Source organism: Crocodylus siamensis, chromosome 1 (genome assembly GCF_052110815.1).
Source record: "Crocodylus siamensis isolate JL-2025a chromosome 1, ASM5211081v1, whole genome shotgun sequence".
Taxonomy (NCBI): Eukaryota; Metazoa; Chordata; order Crocodylia; family Crocodylidae; genus Crocodylus; species Crocodylus siamensis.
Genome location: NC_143395.1, coordinates 76,808,460 through 76,827,011, shown reverse-complemented (window position 1 = coordinate 76,827,011; position 18,552 = coordinate 76,808,460). Strand labels below are relative to the sequence as shown.

The following is an 18,552-nucleotide window of genomic DNA, read 5'->3' as shown; positions in this document are numbered from 1 at the left end:
AATCCTAGACATGCAGATCAACTACAGAAGTGGAAGCTGTGCAGCAGTAGCAGCAAGATATCACACTGATGCCTGAGTAGGTTTTAATTTCAGAGCAGGGGTTTTGCAAAGGCCAGTGTAAGCACCTACAGCCTGTGACTGGCTTGTGAATGGATGGCAAAAGTGCCCCCCCCATCCCTTAACCACATTCCTGTAAGTTCTTTGAAGAAATAGTAGGGTCTCAGCTCAAACATGCCCAGATGTGAGCTCTCCACACTCACTATTTTTTTCATGATGGCCATACCGTGCTGGTTTGGCTGAAAATCTGTGAAGTTGTACCAGGTTTGTATGTGGTAGCATACAAATACAGATTTTTTTCCTAAGTACACATTCAATCTAGTATCTCCATTGTGAGGTACTAAGAAAATTCACTTTAGCTTGTCTTAATGTGCATTAACTAGAGAGCAGTTTTTAAGTGATGCATAGTATGCATTAGCTTAGTTTACTGTGCATTAACTAAATAGCTCTGTTTTTTTAGTGGCACTTCAATGTGCATTAAAATAGACTAATGCAGATTAAAGTGCACGTGTAGACATGACCACTGTAGGTTTAGGTCTTCTTTAAGCATATCTAGACCTCCTTTAAGAAGAAAAAAAATGCCTGATAGCAGCCTAGAGTTTATGTGATGGGACCACCTTGACTACAAAGAAGAACTGAACCTTGGGTGTTAAGACCAAAACTCCCAATAGGTATTGTGCCAGACTTCACACTTGACAGTTGTCAGGCTTGCATCCTCTGTGAATGGGCCACTCACTACTACTGACACGTACATTTACTTTTTAAATAATAGCTGTTCAAAATGTTCAAAAGCACTCAGTCCTATACTAGCCTTGTTCCACTGACGCCAGTCCATGTTTAACCCAATGTTGAGTGCTTTTGAAAAGTCTGCTCAAAGTCTTGTGGTTATGGGGCCTGATCCCAAGTCCACTGGAGTCAGTGGAAAACTCCCATTGATTTCAAATGAATTTTAGATTAGATCTTTGGAGGAAAAAGAAAAGGTATGAGAAGAAGAAAAGGTATGTGAAAATAGACATACAAAGTACTTATTGATTGTTGTACATTTAGCATGTTTTCTTTTATTTTAAATATACCTATTACAATAATTTGTTAGGCATGTATAGAGCACTATTATTTACATAATCTAGTGTTTATCCTTTGGGGAGAATTCCAATGCTAAATAAATAGGAGTCATTGAGCTGCTTATTATCCATGTAGGAAACAAGGTTCCAAGAGACTGATTTCACGTAGATGATGAAGTCCTAGAAACGGTTACAGTTGTCTGTACTTTTACACAGTAGATCTGCAGTCCAACTGTGTATAAAATTACAAACATAATTACAGATAATCAGAAGAAATTTTAATAACAACAGCAAATTTAAAAAAATACTGACAAACCCATAGTGGTTAAATCTCCACATTTTGTATAGCCATTTCAGTATGATGCTACAGACTACAGGGAACAAAGTGATATAATCTGATAAAATCCCAACCATGAAATATCTAGTTCTCTGAGGAAAATGAAAGTACTTCAATTAGTAATTACTAAAAACAATAGAATTTTTACAAAGCTTTCTGTCTGCCAGGGCTTTTTATAATGTGCCTGCATCTAGAAATTTACATTTTTATTGAAATTTACCTTAGCTCAGTTATTACCATTCTTGCATGTGTGTCTATATACAAGCAGGAATGTCTAAAGAATACAATTATCTGGGATCACAAAACAAGGACCCAACTCAATTCCCATTCAATATTGGACATGTAAACACAAATACACAAAAAATGGAGTCTTGTCCCAATCAGGGTTTGCAAATACATCACTACTGAGCTTGACTGTCTTCATTGGTACCACATGGGTGTAAATTCCCATGCTCATATGTCCCAATGCAAGGTCAGAGCTTAAACTTTCACAGGAAATTGTTAGCTGTTTCTCACAATCCTTGTCAATGATTTTTTGGAAGTCAGGCCTGTGATGTTTGGATGTTTATTTTGCTGGGACCCTTTGACCCTAGCTGACTTCCTGCCCCTGGGGCAGGGAGGTGGACTTGATGATCTTCAAGGTCCCTTCCAGCCCTAATGTCTATGAATCTATGTGTCACATGAGTTGCTGAATGAGAGGGATGTTCAGCTATGTTACACAGTACTGAGTTCTCTAAGCTACCATTAAAATGGAAGGGAGAATTTAACTCAAAATTATCAACATTTTTTCCTAAGTATTTTATCCTTACCAGTTGCATGATGGTAAAGAAATAACATCATCTATTAGACAAGAATATAGCATAGCTGTATACTAGCTTTAGCTTGCTAAGGGAAAATGTTAGATGTACCTCTCTCACACTTTTAAACTTCTAGCCTATTTAAAACACCTGTCCAACTGCTAAAATAATATTTCAAAGGAAACTTGATGGTTGGTATAAAATAACAGCTGTGTTGTAAATGTTGAAAAATAGTCTAAAAAAGTATAAAAGTGATTTCTGATTTCTGATTTAAAAAAATCCAATGACTAATCTGTGCATTAGGGATGGCCCTCAGGGGGCTATGTCACAATAGTACATCATGTTTTCACAGTTTACATTAAAACAGTCAGAAACACAATGCGATGCTGTTTTTGTATCCTTATATCAGAAAAATATTAGTTTACAAACTGTACATTTGGGATCTGTTTCAGTTTTTTAGATTTTTTTCTTCTCTCCTCTTTTTTTTTTTTTTTACAAAATAGTGCAAAAATACAGTGCGTTAGTACAAGGTTTTGCAAATGCTATTAAAAATGTTCGAACCCTTCTGCTCATTCACCAGAACAATTTGGCACATTAAGACTTTTGTTAGACAGGAAACATCTCCCTTCATTACCCTCAGTGTCTTTTAAAATAGTACATTACACCAAAGGAGTTAATATTTCCATATATTCTTTCCCAGCTTGCATGGAATTTTTGTGCAACAAAATATAGCATTAGAGGAAATTATGTATTCTTGGGTAATTTATTCATTCAGCAATGTAAAACATGTTGTTGAGTTTCATCCTCCATCAAAGAACTATAAATCATATTCTTCAATACTTGCTTTGCTGTTAGAGTGGTTGGTTGGCAATCATCTCACAAATCCCTAAGGACTCTATGTTAACTTCATATGTGAAAGTTGGCTAGCCACATATCCTTAAAATTCTGGTATTATGCACGGCCATGAGTCCAAGTCCAAGAGGTGAAATCCTGGCTCTATTAAAACAGGGCATCAGGATTTCAACCTGGCCCATTTTCCATTGGACTGGATTCAAATAAACAGCAGCAAGTAAATATTTTGACCAGCTGTATACAGCAAATAAATGCTATTATTACTATTTATTTACTTACATAATTCATAGATTCATAATATACCAAATAAAGAATTCCACTAAGTATGGGTCTTTATTTGATCGGTACAGAACTTTAAAAATGCTAGTACAGTCCTGAAGTCCTTGGTTCAGCCATAAACCAGGCACTGCATAGGCAGCAGCAAAGCTAGCTTCTTGCATCGTCCTGTCAATGCATCTGAGCTCTAATCTGGGGGGGGAAACCTGTAGGATGAGAGGCCAGATGAGTTTCTGTTCAGTCCTTGGCTTCCTGGTTACAACTACAGATGGTGCTAATTGTGTGAAGGTTTTTGTGACAGAGCCATCAATCTACTAGGAACTGGACTGAGATCACCATATCATGCCAAACAGCTGACAGTACCAATTTCACCTTAATTTAAACTGGTAGCCTAGAGGTGAAAAGCTCTGTTCTACATTTCCGATGTCCTGGATGCCCCTTCTACAGAGAATTTTGGCTTGAGATAATTGTACAGAGAACACAGTGACATAAACATGAGGTTCCCAACTTACCAATAAAGTAATTAAATATTTCCAACATGGAAGCTGTGATGTAATATCTCTAATGAGGTTCCAATGATCCCTATGAAATTACAGCATTATAACATGCATTACGCCAAGAGTTCAAACCAACACTGTACATGTTTACTTAATTCATTGATCGGCATTTTTATTTTAGCTCTCAGGAATATGTCTAACAATCATGCGTGCCCTTTCTAATGGGCAAAATCACAAATTAGCATTAGAGTTATTTGTTCCCATTTTTAAACACACAGAAAATGCTAAAGCAGAAATGTAACCATCAGACAACTAGAGGGTCCAATCCTGCGTTCCTAAACTTGGCAAATTTCATATTGATTCTGATTAGAGTTTTGCTTGAGTAAGGAGTGAAAGATCAGGCTGAAAGAGCTGCAGTCTTTGAAACCTATGAGATCTCTTAGCTATTACCATTTCATATCATGCTAGTGAATGGACAGCCAGAACCATCAGTTTTAATATTGACTAAAAAACTGGAGTCTGACAAAAGCATCCATCTTGATTCTTCTCTTACAATGCTCTATGACCCAGAAAAGCACTTGTGTGCATGCTTAACTTTCACTTTTACCTTTAAGCATGTGAATGCTGAATTTAGTTCAGCACATTAGAGGCCCCAATTCATTAAAGCATTTAACGTTTTAAATCCCCTGACTGAGTCTGATGGCAACAGGACTATGATTGTACTCTTTGTTGAATAGGATCTGGAGTACTTTGCTGAATAGAGCCTTGAATCAGGTTAACTCAGGAAAGCCAACATTTTTAAAGTCAGATCAGAATAAGGGCCAATTCTGTCATAAATGTAGAATGATCAGTTAAGGGGTTGCTTCCCAATATTAATGTCTTGTAATCCAATGAAAGAAATAACATAATGACAATATCAGCAATATGAGTTCATAGTCAGCAACAATGTTAGTACCTTAATTGATCCTTCTCATTCCAGTAGCATATGTAAGGCAGGGTGTGTGGGGCAGGAGCCCTGGGCACTGATGTACCAGGGGAATGAGAATGGCAGCTCATGAGGACATGAACGTTGCGTGCCTCCCGAGGCTGGGGGAGCATGGCGACTGCCTGCAGGCGGCAGCAGTGGCGGTGGTGGGGACATGGCAGTGGGGAGTGGGGAGCTTCCACAGGCAGCTGCAGCAGTGTTGGTTGTGGGGGAAGGAGGGGTAGCGAGCACCAGCTGGTGACCATCCACAGACGTCGCCAGCAGCAGCAGCCAGCAGCAATCAGTGATTGCCCACATACACCACTGGCAGTGTTGGTGGCAAGGGTGGGGAGGCTGCGAATGGCAACCACCCACAGGTGCCACCAGCAGCTTAGGTGGCAACCAATCTCAGGGGGTGCACATGCACCCGTGTGCACCCCCTACCAATGCATGGGCAACATGTACCATAGGAAACAGCAGCTCAGTATTCCCTGCTCTCTAGCACCCAAACCTGAGCCTGCTCTGACCCCTGTTCTTCTGCCCAGGGAGCCAAAAATGCTAGTGCTGCTTCTGTCTCATTCTGCCTTTCACACAGGAACCAACTTTTTCAGGTAAGGGAAGAGATGGAAGAGAATTACACATCTTGTGTTTCCATTTTTAGAGACTAATATGAATATACAGAAACATGGACTAACTTTACTATGAGTTAACCAACACTACACATTCTATATACTTTCTTCATTCATTATACACTTAATCTGCATTCATCTCCATCAACACAATATTCTTCTTCTCTGTTTGAAAAAAAATCCCTGGCTTTAGCTATCTTAAATTCAGCATGCCACATGCAAGTTTCTTGTTCATTACAACCATCTCAGGTGGCAAAAGGGTATTCAAAGACATGGCAACGAGGGATCTTTAAGAAAAGGAAATCTCATATGAAATATGAACTGCAATGCTATTGAATGACTGGGAAATGAAAGAAAAAGGCTGTTTTAGAAAGATGTGGTGGCTGTTCACAATGAATGCACTGAGAATGCATTCCATGATTAAGTTTTTTGGGAGGAAGGATCCTATTTTCTACAAGGATGAAGGCAAATTTGCTGATTGTTCAGGGTATGATGATAAGTCTACTAATATCCAAAAAAGTCATTACAAAGAAATGAGTAAGTTATGCAAGCATGTGTTTGAAAACCATGGTTTGTAAAAGATGTCATTAAACTATATTGCACTGACTGCTGAAGAAACAGGTGCACTTACACAAGATGTTTACTGCGGGAATACACTAATTAGCTCTGCAGTAGTCTCAGTATCTACATATGTGGCCTTATTAGGCTGCAGGAAGCTAATAAATGACACTTTTGTAGGTGTCAACACAAGTATTAGCCCATGGCAGTGTTATCTAATGTGCTGCAACACACATGTAGACATTGATGGGGCTGGCGGGGGCATGAGGGTGCTTCACTGTGGGGCCTGCCTGCCAGCTAGCATTGTACTGAAGCACCCTCATGCCCTAGCCAGCCCCTCTGCAGCACATTGAGCTGGGTCAGAGCAGCCCCCAGCTGGCAGGCTGATCCCCAGGTCCTCTGCTGGCAACTCGGGGCAACTTGGCTCAATGTGTTGCTGTTCCAGGCGCACATGTAAATATGGCGCCCAGGAGCAAGAAAGTGTGCCATGAATTGCATTGGAATTTATTCATTTGACTTAATAGACACATCCAGTATAAAGTTAAATAATGCCAGACTGGAAAATAAAAGATGACTGAACGCTTGCACTGAAACAGTGCCCGCCCAGCTTCTGGCCTGGGCCACTGCATGCACGTGGCTGCATTTCTAGAATGAAAAGCGAATGTCTGTTTACTTGCTTATTGGTTCAATATATGCAGCTTAGACTAACCTGTGAAGATTGAAACAATTCAGCCTTGGGTTTTTTGACTGTCTGTACTTGGCCTGGACGTGTATAAAGTTTGTAGGTCCTTAAGTTTATGCAAGTTATGCTCAAATGTCGTCCTCTGGACAGAAAGACTTCAGCTTCACAATTGCTAAGTTCAGAGATGCCAGGCTCATGATAGGCTTAGCTGTCTTGCTCATGTCTTGGCATAACTTTCCAGAAATCTGTTAGGATAGTGGCACTGTGTTTTAAAGATTTGTTTATAATTAGTAGCTCACTTAGTTTCTTTCCTATTTATTTATTATTCCTTGAGTCTGAACCTTCAGGATTGTGTGAAAATATGCACAAGATAGAACTGCAGGCAAACAGCTCTCCTGAATTTTTAACTTTAAACCTGTAAATAATCTCACTAAGCCTGATGCAACACCACCATTCGTGTACCTAAAATTAAGTGTACACTTAAATGCTTTTCTGGATTGGTTTCATATTGTTTCTGTAGCAACAAGCTGTAAACCTTCTCATATCCGTTTTCTTGTTGCTTGCTATTAGTATGGGAAGTACAGAGTAGTTGAATCTTGAAGCCCGGGAACTGATTGACTGACTTTGATTTGATCCAAGGTTTTTTAACAACTTCAATTAGCAACTTCAAGCTTCAAGTAACACAGCTTCAATTAGCTAAAATGGGTGAATAGGATTAAACAGTTTGTACAGTTCACCAAAGGGGTTGAACCATCTCCTCTTGAGGTCAATGCTGAGACTCACATAAGGTCACAAAAATTACTTCAAAGGAATTTGGTATTTTAAACAGTCATGAATTTTATACCTCTCCTGAAAACAGAAGTCATGAAAAGCATCTCCGATATTACCTTGAAATGTCATCATTTGTACACAATATGAATATCATCCCAAAGTTTTACATGTGCATGGGTTCTCTTTTTAGATAACAATTGTATTTCAAGATTGAATTTAATTCCATTAGATTGATGATTAGGATGAACTCTCATTTTTTATTTCATACTACAGTGCTGGTGAGTTAGTGACTCACAGTGTCTTGTAAGTAAGCTTTTTAAGACTCAGGAATAAATACAGTATAAATACATATCTGAACCATAAAAGCAGCTCTTGAAATGTTATTCAGAAGATCAGTTCTGGTCCCTATTTCTAGGGCCTTTTCATTTCAGTTTTCTATGTTAGAAGCATAATTGCAATGTTTTTACACCATTCAGTGTTTGGGTTCTAGCCTGAATTACAAAGAGCTACTTGAGAAATCAACTTGTCATTCACCAAATGTTTATTGTAAAAATCAGTAGCTGCCACAGATTTAACCTTAACAAAGAACTTAAAGAGACAGGGTAGAAAGGTACCTTATAGAGTAACTGGATCATAGATGTATAAGCTTTTGTGAGCAAGAGCCCACTTCATCAAATGATCTCCAGTGAATCTGATGAAGTGAGCTCCAGTACAAAAAAGCTATGTGTGTCTGATTCAGTTAGTCTATAAGGTGCATCTCTACCCTGCCTTCTGTCTGACTTAAGACTAATTGTCTCTTTCTGCTCATGGAATGTACACATGCTTAAAGCTAGGCATATGCTTAAGCACTTTTTTTGGACAGGACTTAAATATTATTCAAGTAGAACTTTAGCCAGTGCGAATATTTGTACTGTCTTCCTTTTCTACATTTGTCCTCTTTTTGTACCTTTCATTAATGGCTGGAAATACTTTAGGTTAAAACAGACATAAAGGGAATCTTTCATTCTTTTGGGCATACTGCAAGATTTCTGTATGCACTTGCCTTAGCTTAGTAAATTAAATGCATGGGTCTGAGCAGTTTGCACAAGATATTCGGCTGGTAACTGTCAATGTAAATATGCTAATTTACACCAACTGAGAATCTTGCCTTTCAGAATGTTCATTTAAAAACATTTTTCTTTCAATAGGCAATTCCTTTTAAGTTCCTCGCTCCTTTTTGCAGCTTTAAAAATATATATTCAAAAATTCATAAATTCAAATATAATTTAGGTAATTCCAAAATAAAAAAGACTTGGTGCTAAGACCTGCCTGCAAGTTAGTGGAAAATGTGTGTAGTAAGCATATTTTGCCATTTAAAATTATGTAGTCCATCTCATAGCCATGAAATATGCATTATTAAACCAATACCACATATATGACTCTGTATAGTACTCAGGTTTTAAATCTTAGCTGCTGAAGGTCAAAGGATCATGAACCCTTGATGATTCACATATTAACAGGCACATTTAAAATGATAATGACAAAATTATATTTGAGTATTTTCTATCAGAAAAACATAATATTTATGAAATATAATGCTTATATTCAAAACTTGATATCTATTGCTCCAATTAATACTTTTGTTTCCATCTGTCATATTACATAATTTTAAAGGAGAAAATAAATAACTGAGCCTATATGATCAGTAGAGCTGGCTGATTAATATCACTCTAACATTTATTCAATGAATTCCATCATTTTTTCTAATAAAAATGTTCAGGTAATATTTGTTGTCATTATTCACCCACCTCAACATGTACCCCATGTATGATTAAAGTTCAATGAAACTTGTAAGAAGCCTTTATAGAGCTGGATGAATAATTCCCAAATATATAAACATTAGTAAATCATCTAAATAAAAAATTATTAGCAGAGCTCTAGTTATAAAGATGAAAGTGATCAAGCATGTGTAATTTAACTGTTACTGAAATAACATCACCTGTTGCTGCCCTGATTCAAGTAAACACAACAAAAATCCCAACTGGATTTAAGCACTTGCTTAAATTAAATCTAAGCATGTGCTTTGCACCTTGGATGAGCTTGATTTTCCTTAGCACTTCAATACTTCATGTAAAGAAGATAAATATACTTTCAAGATATGTTAACTTTAGGAGACTGACATCTTCCTGTTTAGAAACCAGAGGCTCTCTTATACTGTAAGCATTTTTAAAGCTACATTTCTAAATTCGTAGCTCCTATGAAGTCAGCTCCTACTCCTTGAATAACACCATGCGTTCAATTTTACAGTGTTCTTAGAATTTAAAGTTTAGAGTTTAAAACATAACAAACATCACTGTCTTTTGAAACATTACACAATTTTCAAACAAAACCATTAGCTTATTTCATTAAAATTCTCTATTTCAAGATTTGTGTCTTCATTGTCCAAACAAGTTAAACAGCTATTCTAATCTAATGTAAAAACACAATGTTAAAAAATCACTACTTCATGTGTTAGGACTGGGACAGATATTCTACAGAAAGTGTGAAAAACCTTTTTTAAAAATTATAGTAAACAATAAATTATTCTTCAGTGCACATAATTAGCTATATACATTGTAATTTAAAACTGAGTTTTAATGACTGCTGATGCTGAGCTTTTAAAGTCTCTGACAAATATAAATAAGTTATCCAAGAGAAGATAGTTGATAAACTGTGACATAGAACACAGAAAGTTCTCTTCTCCAGCCCCTCCATGTATGTGTAGACTGATGATTCGGTCAGCTTCTTCCAAAAAGTGCACAAAGGGGGTCAAAGTTTAATTCCAAAACCATTTTTCTAAGTTACCAACAGACTTGTACTCCTGGTGTCTTTTTACATGGTCACAAGCAAGGCATGCATGTGATTCCCAGAACCTGGGAAGATGCACTGAGAAGTCCTTCCTCCAGTTAAAGTAGCTAAGATACAGTTTGTTATTTTTGTCAAGCATCAGCAGATACTCTGCTAGCTCTCTGGGGGAAAGAAAATCTTCCACGTGTATGAAAGCGTTTGCTGGAATATAATTCTCATAGTTTTCTCGGGACGGACCCAGTACCACTGGCACAGACCCAGCAAGAAAAGCATTGTACAGTTTTTCCGTAATGTAATCTTTGTGGATTGAGTTTTCAAAGGAAAGGTAAAATTTACAAGTGGAGATAGTTGGAATCAAGTTTTTATCATTCACATAGTCTCCAAATGCTTGCCCATAGGTATGGATTTCAATGTATTTGCTAAGCTCATTATAATACTTGACTCGAGCATGCTCAGGGTTCCAGTTACTTACAACCCAACAGACCAGCTTCTCTTTGCTTGGGACTTCAAATGTAAATGGAGTTGTACTAACCATCATGAAGCCATAAGGCACCTGAATATCTGAATCACGTCGGTAAGTCAGGGTCAAGTTGAAAAGGTGTTCAATGCCGCTCTTTTGTGGAGTGTGAGTTGGAGACTCTAAGTTCATCCAGATCCATTTCTGGAATGGTGGTCTAGTTTGCTGAGGTAAATTAGTCAGATCCCAGCTGATGTCTCTGTGGTGAATGAGAACGGCATGGGATCTGTTATATAATGAGCGGTCAATAGTCAGATGGCACCCATGGATGTTGAACATTGTTTGACAGGATGCAAGGTCAAATGTCTGACCAAAGGGCCAAACCCAGATCAATATAGTAGTTTCATTAAAATTATCATTTTTTGGAGAAAAGAAGCTTTTCATTTTCAAAACTGAGCTGGCAGACTCTATAGGACCAGAGATCCAGCTGTTTGTTGGTTTGATGTAAATAAGCAGAAATGCCATGAAACAACCCAGGACAATGAGGATAATTAAAAATGGCCGAAAAATTCCTTTTGATGTTGATGTCATAATTTGTTCTGGAAAGAAAAGAGAAAGGGAGAACAATGTCAGGTGTTCAATTATGTATAAGTGTCCCATTAAAGCAATCACACAGCAAAATGAATAGCACTTTCAATATCGAAAAGCCATTAAAACGTGTGGATTTACTCACAATCTTCTGAAGTATTTTCAGTAAAAAGTATGTAATTCTCCACACACCACATATGGTAAACAGATGGATAACACCATTTTTTTCCTTCGCATTTGGAAAACTAATTTAAAATGAATCAAAAGACTGTGTAGGATTTGGATTCATATGACTAAACCATTATAACTTACTCTGCAGAGCTGTGTGTGTACCTTTTTTGCTTGTTTTATCATATAGGGCTATTCTAGGAAGAAACACAGACAGACAGACACAAAATTCTCCTTGGATTCCCTTCTTGCTCCTGAGTAAGGTTTAATTTACTGTAGCCTTTTCTGGGGTTTAGCATGCTCCCTAACAAGTGAATCACTTTTGGTAGAGAGGGAACACTGATTTCCAGATGGTAATGACCATCTACACCTGCCTTTGGGGAGATCAAAATGATCAGAAAAGGAATCCAGGAATACTGGCTCCCAACTCCTGTGCTCCATCCCCTAGATGCACACTGTTTCTATATAAAGGAAAACAAGTCATGATAAATTACTCCCAAGGGTTACATTGTGATTTTTTATGCCCAAAGCCTATTTGCAAGTAGTACAGAGTTATAGAGCATTGGAAAAGTAGCAGAGATACTGCAATTAAGAGAAGCATGATTGTTTTTTCCTGTACTGCTCCTTTGCAGATTTATGTGCATGCAATTTCCTCTCTCTATTATCATACAGTATAAGACCTCTTTTTCCCCAACTGTGCATTATGGCCCACTGCTTGCCTCCTGGTTTCCTATTTTAAAGAGAGAAGAAATGGGGAGAAAGAGCAAGAAGACTCCAGAGTGGGTGGCTCTTGTATAGCCAAACAAATAGGGGTGGCATGTTGCCAATCCCTCTGCTCCTAACTGTAGCCCTAACAGTCCGGCAGGGGTTGGCAGTCTACAGCCTGTGGGCCAGTTCCAGCTTGTAAAGAGGTCTGATCCTGCCCAGAGAGGCCAAATCTGGCATGGGGGATTGGTAGCAGGAAGCTGTGCCATGTCACCCGTCTCCTCTGCGGTACTTCTCTTAGATGTGGAGCCAGCTGTGCTACTCTGCCTATGGTTCCTTCGCTAATAGGTCAGGTATTTTCCACAAGAGTGAGTTTAGACAGCTGGCTTGCAGCCATGGATTATCTGCAACCTCCAGCTTCTGTCTGAAAGAAATTGCCAAATCCTGCTATAAGATAGTGGTGCTCAACCCCTTAGAATGGGTTGCTTGTAACCTGGCTACACCACAGGTCACCTGACTATCTCATCGAGTGGGATGAGGGAAGCCAGGTTGCTGCCAATGTCAAAGTGGGATAGCTGTGGGGAGAATATGTGGCATGGCACAATATAGGAAAGGGGTTGTGTTGGGTAGAGCTGCTTGCTGTTGTTCCCCTGTGCCACGGCCAGATCCAATTGCTTTAGGGGTCAAATCCAGCCTGCAGCTCACATTTTAGCACTACTGCATTGAGGCATTTGTCATAATAATAACTAAATGAAGAAGGCTGTTTCATGGAATAGAAAAGGAGAAGGTGCCACCAATCCAAGGAAATACATAAAGTACATTGCAGAAGGCCAATTATGTAAGGCAGTTTCATAGATTTCATAGACATTAGGTCTGGAAGGGACCTTGGAAGATCATCGAGTCCAGCCCCCCGCCGAAAGGGCAGGAAGTCAGCTGGGGTCATAGGATCCCAGCTGTTACTTCAAAAATATTTGCATGGCTTTTCTATATTTCTATGACTTAAGACTATCACTGCTTACCAGTTGCTTTCATAACATTTATTCTGAAGTGCCCACATCCAAATATAAAATTCCCTTTATAACAACCTCTTCCCACAGAACACAATTCCTCCTCTCCAAAATACCCCTATCATTCAAAATAGTATGAGGAAGATTTTAGAAACCTCAAAGCCTCCTAAGCTAGTCCAAGAGCTCCTTGTACTTAACTTTAAAAAATACTGTGAAGGCAAGAGACTCATACCCACCCCAACAAAACAGAAGTAGAAATGAACATCTTGGGAGAGGGTGCAAAGTTTTAAAGACACCCTAGGCACAGCTAACCTGGGAAAGAGAGGATGTTTGGATTAATCTTCATGTTACTTTATTATTTTCTTTGCTAGAAGTCAATTTGCAGGAATGGGATGATTATATTTGAAGAGCAGCTTGGGGAAACTAATGACAGAAACTCTTCAGGGTTTGGGGATGAGGTGGAGGGTGTCTTTTTTCCAAATGAGAGCTTTCTACAGATGGATAGTTAATTTCCAATTTGTCTCAGCTACTTCATAGTTAGAAGACCTACATCTACATAACTGGCAAGGTACTGCTTATGCTGGACTCCTGTTAAAAAAAGAAAAAATGAAAAGTAAATCTGTGCAGTAAGTCACTGCCCAGGGAAGTGTGTGCGGGCATTTTTATACAGTATCCTGTTTTGATGGCACTCCAGCTGCCTTCCTACACTGCTTTGCATCCTACTGCACAAGCCAGTCTGTTTACCTGTGCACTGCTCTACAGCTTTATGGTAGAGCTGGTTAATCACCTCCTTGTTTAAATGTGGGTGCATAGGTCTAATTGCATTTGCATGCTCGTGAAATCAGTTTATAACTAGTATTTATACCACTGTTTTGCCCACCTAAAATTAGGCGACATCTTTTATCTCCTTGCTATCTAGGGACAGGGAAAGGGTCAGGGTTCCTGAAGATAAGACACCAGAAACACAGGTACTTTGAGGCCTGGTAGGGAGAGTAGAAAGGGAAGAACTGTTGACTACACAGCATTGTGACAAAGAGGATGACATTAGGTGCTTGATTAGAGCTAAAGATGTAAGAGGCTTAAAAAAAGCTAGGACTAACTAGACTTCCAGAAGTGCTTGTGCCACTCGTAAGTATTATAAGCAGCTTTAAAGGGTTTTGCCACCATCTTGTCTCTCTTTGTGGGGGACACTGGAGATGAAAGTGTGATGGGCTGGCTGGCAGTGACCTAGCCCAGGGGTTTTGAAAGGGCAAAAGATGATTGGAGGACTTGGGATTCCCTTTCCTCACCAATCTGGTAATGATTTGGCTCAGGGGTTTTGAGGGGGTAAAAGTGATTGGACGACTTGAGATTCCCTTTCCACACCAATCATTGGAGACATTGCAAAGGTAAGAATCTTTTGGTTTATATTATTTTCCTTTATTATAAATAGTTACAATTAAATGCCACAGTATAAACCTGTTATGGTTTTATGGGTGCTCAGTGGGCTCCATTATATGGGTTGGATTGACTTTCTTAACCTTCAGCTTTCCATACACACTCACGATCAAAACTGTAAACATGATGAAGGAGACTAGATTAGAATCACTTTGGCTGTGAACATTTAAAATATCTTTGCTGCTTTCACCTACTCACAGATCACATCACCTTTTTGTTTCCTGATTTCTGCTTTCAACCTCCTGTCATGGTATCCATTTCTACCACACTTCCCCCAACCCAACCCAAACTTCCCCAAACCATATGCTCCAGAAATGGGACTGCCAGGGGAGTAGGACTTAACCATGTTCACTTTACAATAGCTGCTGCCATGGTCACCCCCTTTTTCTTTTAGGGCTGGCCTTCCTATTCCAGCAGCTCTTTACCCTGATACCTCTTTTCCTTCCCTTCTTTGAACAGGCATGAATCAAAAAAGAAACCCAAATATAAAAGCACAGAAATGTGTTTACTGAGAGGATTGCCAGCTAAGACCTTTTCATTTTTCTGATTATGTTGCTATAAAGTACATTTGAGAACACTAGCATTTTCTATGTGTGTGTTTTTTGCTTTTTTTTTCATTTCAGCGTTTATCAGTGCAAGACTGCTTTCAGTACAGAACTTAGCAAGGTTTTTTCCTAAAGTCAAACTTGGCATTGCAGCAGTAAGCAAACTCTCATTTTGGAAACACACAGAGGTAGTAACAAGGCACCAATAACATTAACTCCATGCTGAGCTAGTATACCAAGCAAGCTAGTGTACTTATTTTTTACTGCAAACTAAGTGTATGCCCACAGAAGAAAAATAACTTCCATATGGAGAGAAGGCTATTATGACTGTATTGCAAGACATAACTGCCTGCTTACTCATTGCAAAACAGATAGCTCTGCCTTTCCTCAGCAAAGACCATTCTGAATAACACCAATGTATATCTTGTTGGATAGGCACTTTCTTTTCTGGTTACAAGAATCAGGGGAACACATCCGCCAATGTCAGAATTGTCTTCAGAGATGCAAGTGTAATAACTAGTCTGGGCTCCGGGTCTCCTGAAAGTCCAGGTTACAAACCCACCACTGGTAAGTGCAGTCCAGGAGAACATGAACTGCATCATCCTGTGCACCAATAACTCACTACAGACAGCCTACAAGAGCTAGGGAGCTGGTTGCATCAGGATTTCAAAGTGCATGAAAAGAAAAGTTGAAAATGCCTTTGTATCTTCAGAGTGTCTCAAGAGTGGAAACAGCCTAGAAAGAGATGCTGAGGATGGCAACTCAACATTAAAGGGAAAAAAAAGCTTTATACCATAGACATTAAACAAAGAACAATATCTCTGTGTTAATTTTTTTTCCTTACTTACACATAGGATCCTCATGTGACTGGGTCAGACCACCCCCGAACAATGAGTTTATCAACAGCTCAAGGGGTAGCAAATCTGAGGGGGAAAGAAGAAAGATATTTGATGACCTCCCAGCAGCTCCAAGAAGCAGAGCCAGGCAGCTCAGGTGTGGAAATGGTTTCTTAAGGTTGAGAAACAGAAGAATGGGTGGCAAACAAAAAGCTGGTAAAGAAGGGCTTTTCCGTGACCAGGAAGCTGCCAGAACATAGCCTTGCAGTGACTGTTGAATAGGCTAGAGAGATGCTGAGGCAGCTGAAATCATGAACAAACAAACATTATTTCTGGAAATCCTGATCTGTCAAAACTCTCCCTCCCCCTTCTCTTCTGACACACTATATCAGCTACATCAAGCTGCTCTTGTCTTGTGGGTCCTACAGGTATCATGTACCTGAAACAGCAATTTGCCAACAGCTCCTTCCTGCACAGCCCTGAAGGTAGCAGCTTCACCACTGATCCCTCATATACAAACAGGAGCTTGCTGGCACGCTGCTCCAGCGCATGCTGACCAAGAGGGAAGGTTGTAAGTTTCTAACCTAAAAGCATGAGCTGCTTATTTCGAACAGCACTGTTTTCACTGCTTTGCTGTTTTCATGGCATTTTCCCCCTTCTCCTCCTGTTTATTTTTATTTAAGTCCATATTTGCACCCTTCCTCTGAATCAATTTGTCCATATTTGTATTTTTGGAACATTAAGGAATGGTTTTATTCATCTGTGGTGAATTTCACATGAACTTCTTTTTGAAAGTTATTTCAGAGCACCTTGGCCACAAACTATAGGTTGATTGAAAACCAGCAAATAAATTACATGTAGTGAAAGCACAACCTCAGACTTCAAAATTTCAGTAAGTTACTGAAGATACAAATGCAGGAAAGAAACTCTACCTAGTGACCCCCTCCCCAACACTCCTTATTCAAGCAAACCATGGAATTGTCATACTGGAGCCATACCCCACACAGGAAAAGCACATGAAACAAGTTACAACAAGTTACACACCCACACACAAATGCACATGTGTACGCATGCACACACGCAATAAGTAAAAAACAATGGACACCGTATTCAAAGTAGGATTACAGGGTATTCCTTGAAAGAGATCCCTGACAACTAATTTTAGAGAAGGTAGCCTGACAATTGCTTACAGTGTTTCAAAAACCTCTGCAACTATCAGCCCTCAGAAAGATGTTCTTTTGTTCAACATTGTTCTGCAAAATACAGTGTTCAGTTATGATCGCAGACAAATTCAGTGTCCAGTGGGGAGCACCTGGACTAGGTACAGACATTCAAAAAGTCCCAGATGGAAGCGATCCAAGTTACACCATTTTCTGTAAGCGGTGTAGTTTTGATCAGCAGTGAACAGAACACACACTCACCATTTGGGAGTGGGGGGAAGAAATCTTAGACTGGGTTCCTCCATTTTTAAACCAGTCTATATGTACTGAACTTCTGTTCTGTTCTGGGTATAGAAGGGTTCCTGATCAATTATCCTAGTAAAAATGTAATGTCTCACCTGGCCCTGGGGGGACTGGGCAGGGAGCAGACACTCGAAGGAGTACCCACTTGCTGCTGCCACTGTCTGCAGCTGAACCTGGCACCCCATGCAGCTGCTCACTGCAGCCCCTGACTGGGGCTGGGTATGAGCAGTTCTGGCACTTCTTCTACACCTGGGTTAGCTGGGGATAGTGGCAGCCCCTTGTCATATGCCCAGAGGCAGCACCTGGCGGGGAGGGAGAGGGAGGAATGGTAAATGTGAGGGAATGTGCAGTTAAGTGCCGAGGGAGAGGGCCTGAAGGTGATTCAGAAAGGTCCCCACTAGTTGCTGCTGTGGCAAGGAACAGTCAAAGATCAAACAAAACCCTGGGGCAGACTGGGCATTTCCTTTCCCTCTTCCTGTCTTTAAAGAGGGAAGGTGATTGGTGAGGTGCTACTGACTAACTGGGTCCTGGGCAGAGCAGGGGGAGAGGAGGGAAAGGGAGGCAGAACCTGAGAAGCTGTTGGAGGGCATAAGCAGGTGCTGTCTGGCTACTGGTTGCTACAGGGTGGGTAGCTCCATCTCGAAAGGCCAGTTTCCTGGGTTCAAGTCATGGCCCTAACAATAAACATGCAAGTTGCTTAACTTCCTGGCACCATGCCAGCACTGACTTGTTACCACTACAAACTCTGATTATCCACATCCCAGTGAACTGCATACATTATGTAAGTAGTGAGGCTGAAATGACAGTGTACTTTGTAACTGTTAACTCCTTTCTAACACTTTTCTGTAAATGTATTACTTTGTAACCAGTTGTATTTTGCACCAATTTAAAGGGGCCAGTGACATGAAGAAGAAGTTGTTGTCAATAAGGGGACAATAAGCCTTGAAAATAAGGAGAGTTTCTGGGCTGCTAACACTGACAGGGTTAACGTACACTGATTTTTCTTACACTGAGTTTGAATAAGTACATACCCTGGGTA

At 39.7% G+C, this 18,552-nt stretch overlaps 2 protein-coding genes across 4 annotated transcripts in view; one reads left to right on the top strand and one right to left on the bottom strand.

The window, feature by feature from the left end:
* The window catches only part of LOC149872940 (uncharacterized), a 57,395-nt gene that overhangs the window by 24,933 nt on the left and 13,910 nt on the right, over window positions 1–18,552 (top strand). The window lies entirely within an intron of this gene.
* Window positions 951–18,552, bottom strand: part of FUT9 (fucosyltransferase 9) — a 194,050-nt gene continuing 176,448 nt past the window's right edge. For all 3 annotated transcript variants that reach the window (XM_090036997.1, XM_090036987.1, XM_090036977.1), the window contains one exon: window positions 951–11,363. In XM_090036997.1, the coding sequence (XP_089893123.1) occupies window positions 10,276–11,355 (1,080 nt within the window). In that variant the 5' untranslated portion in view covers window positions 11,356–11,363 and the 3' untranslated portion in view covers window positions 951–10,275. The remainder of the gene's footprint in view (window positions 11,364–18,552) is intronic.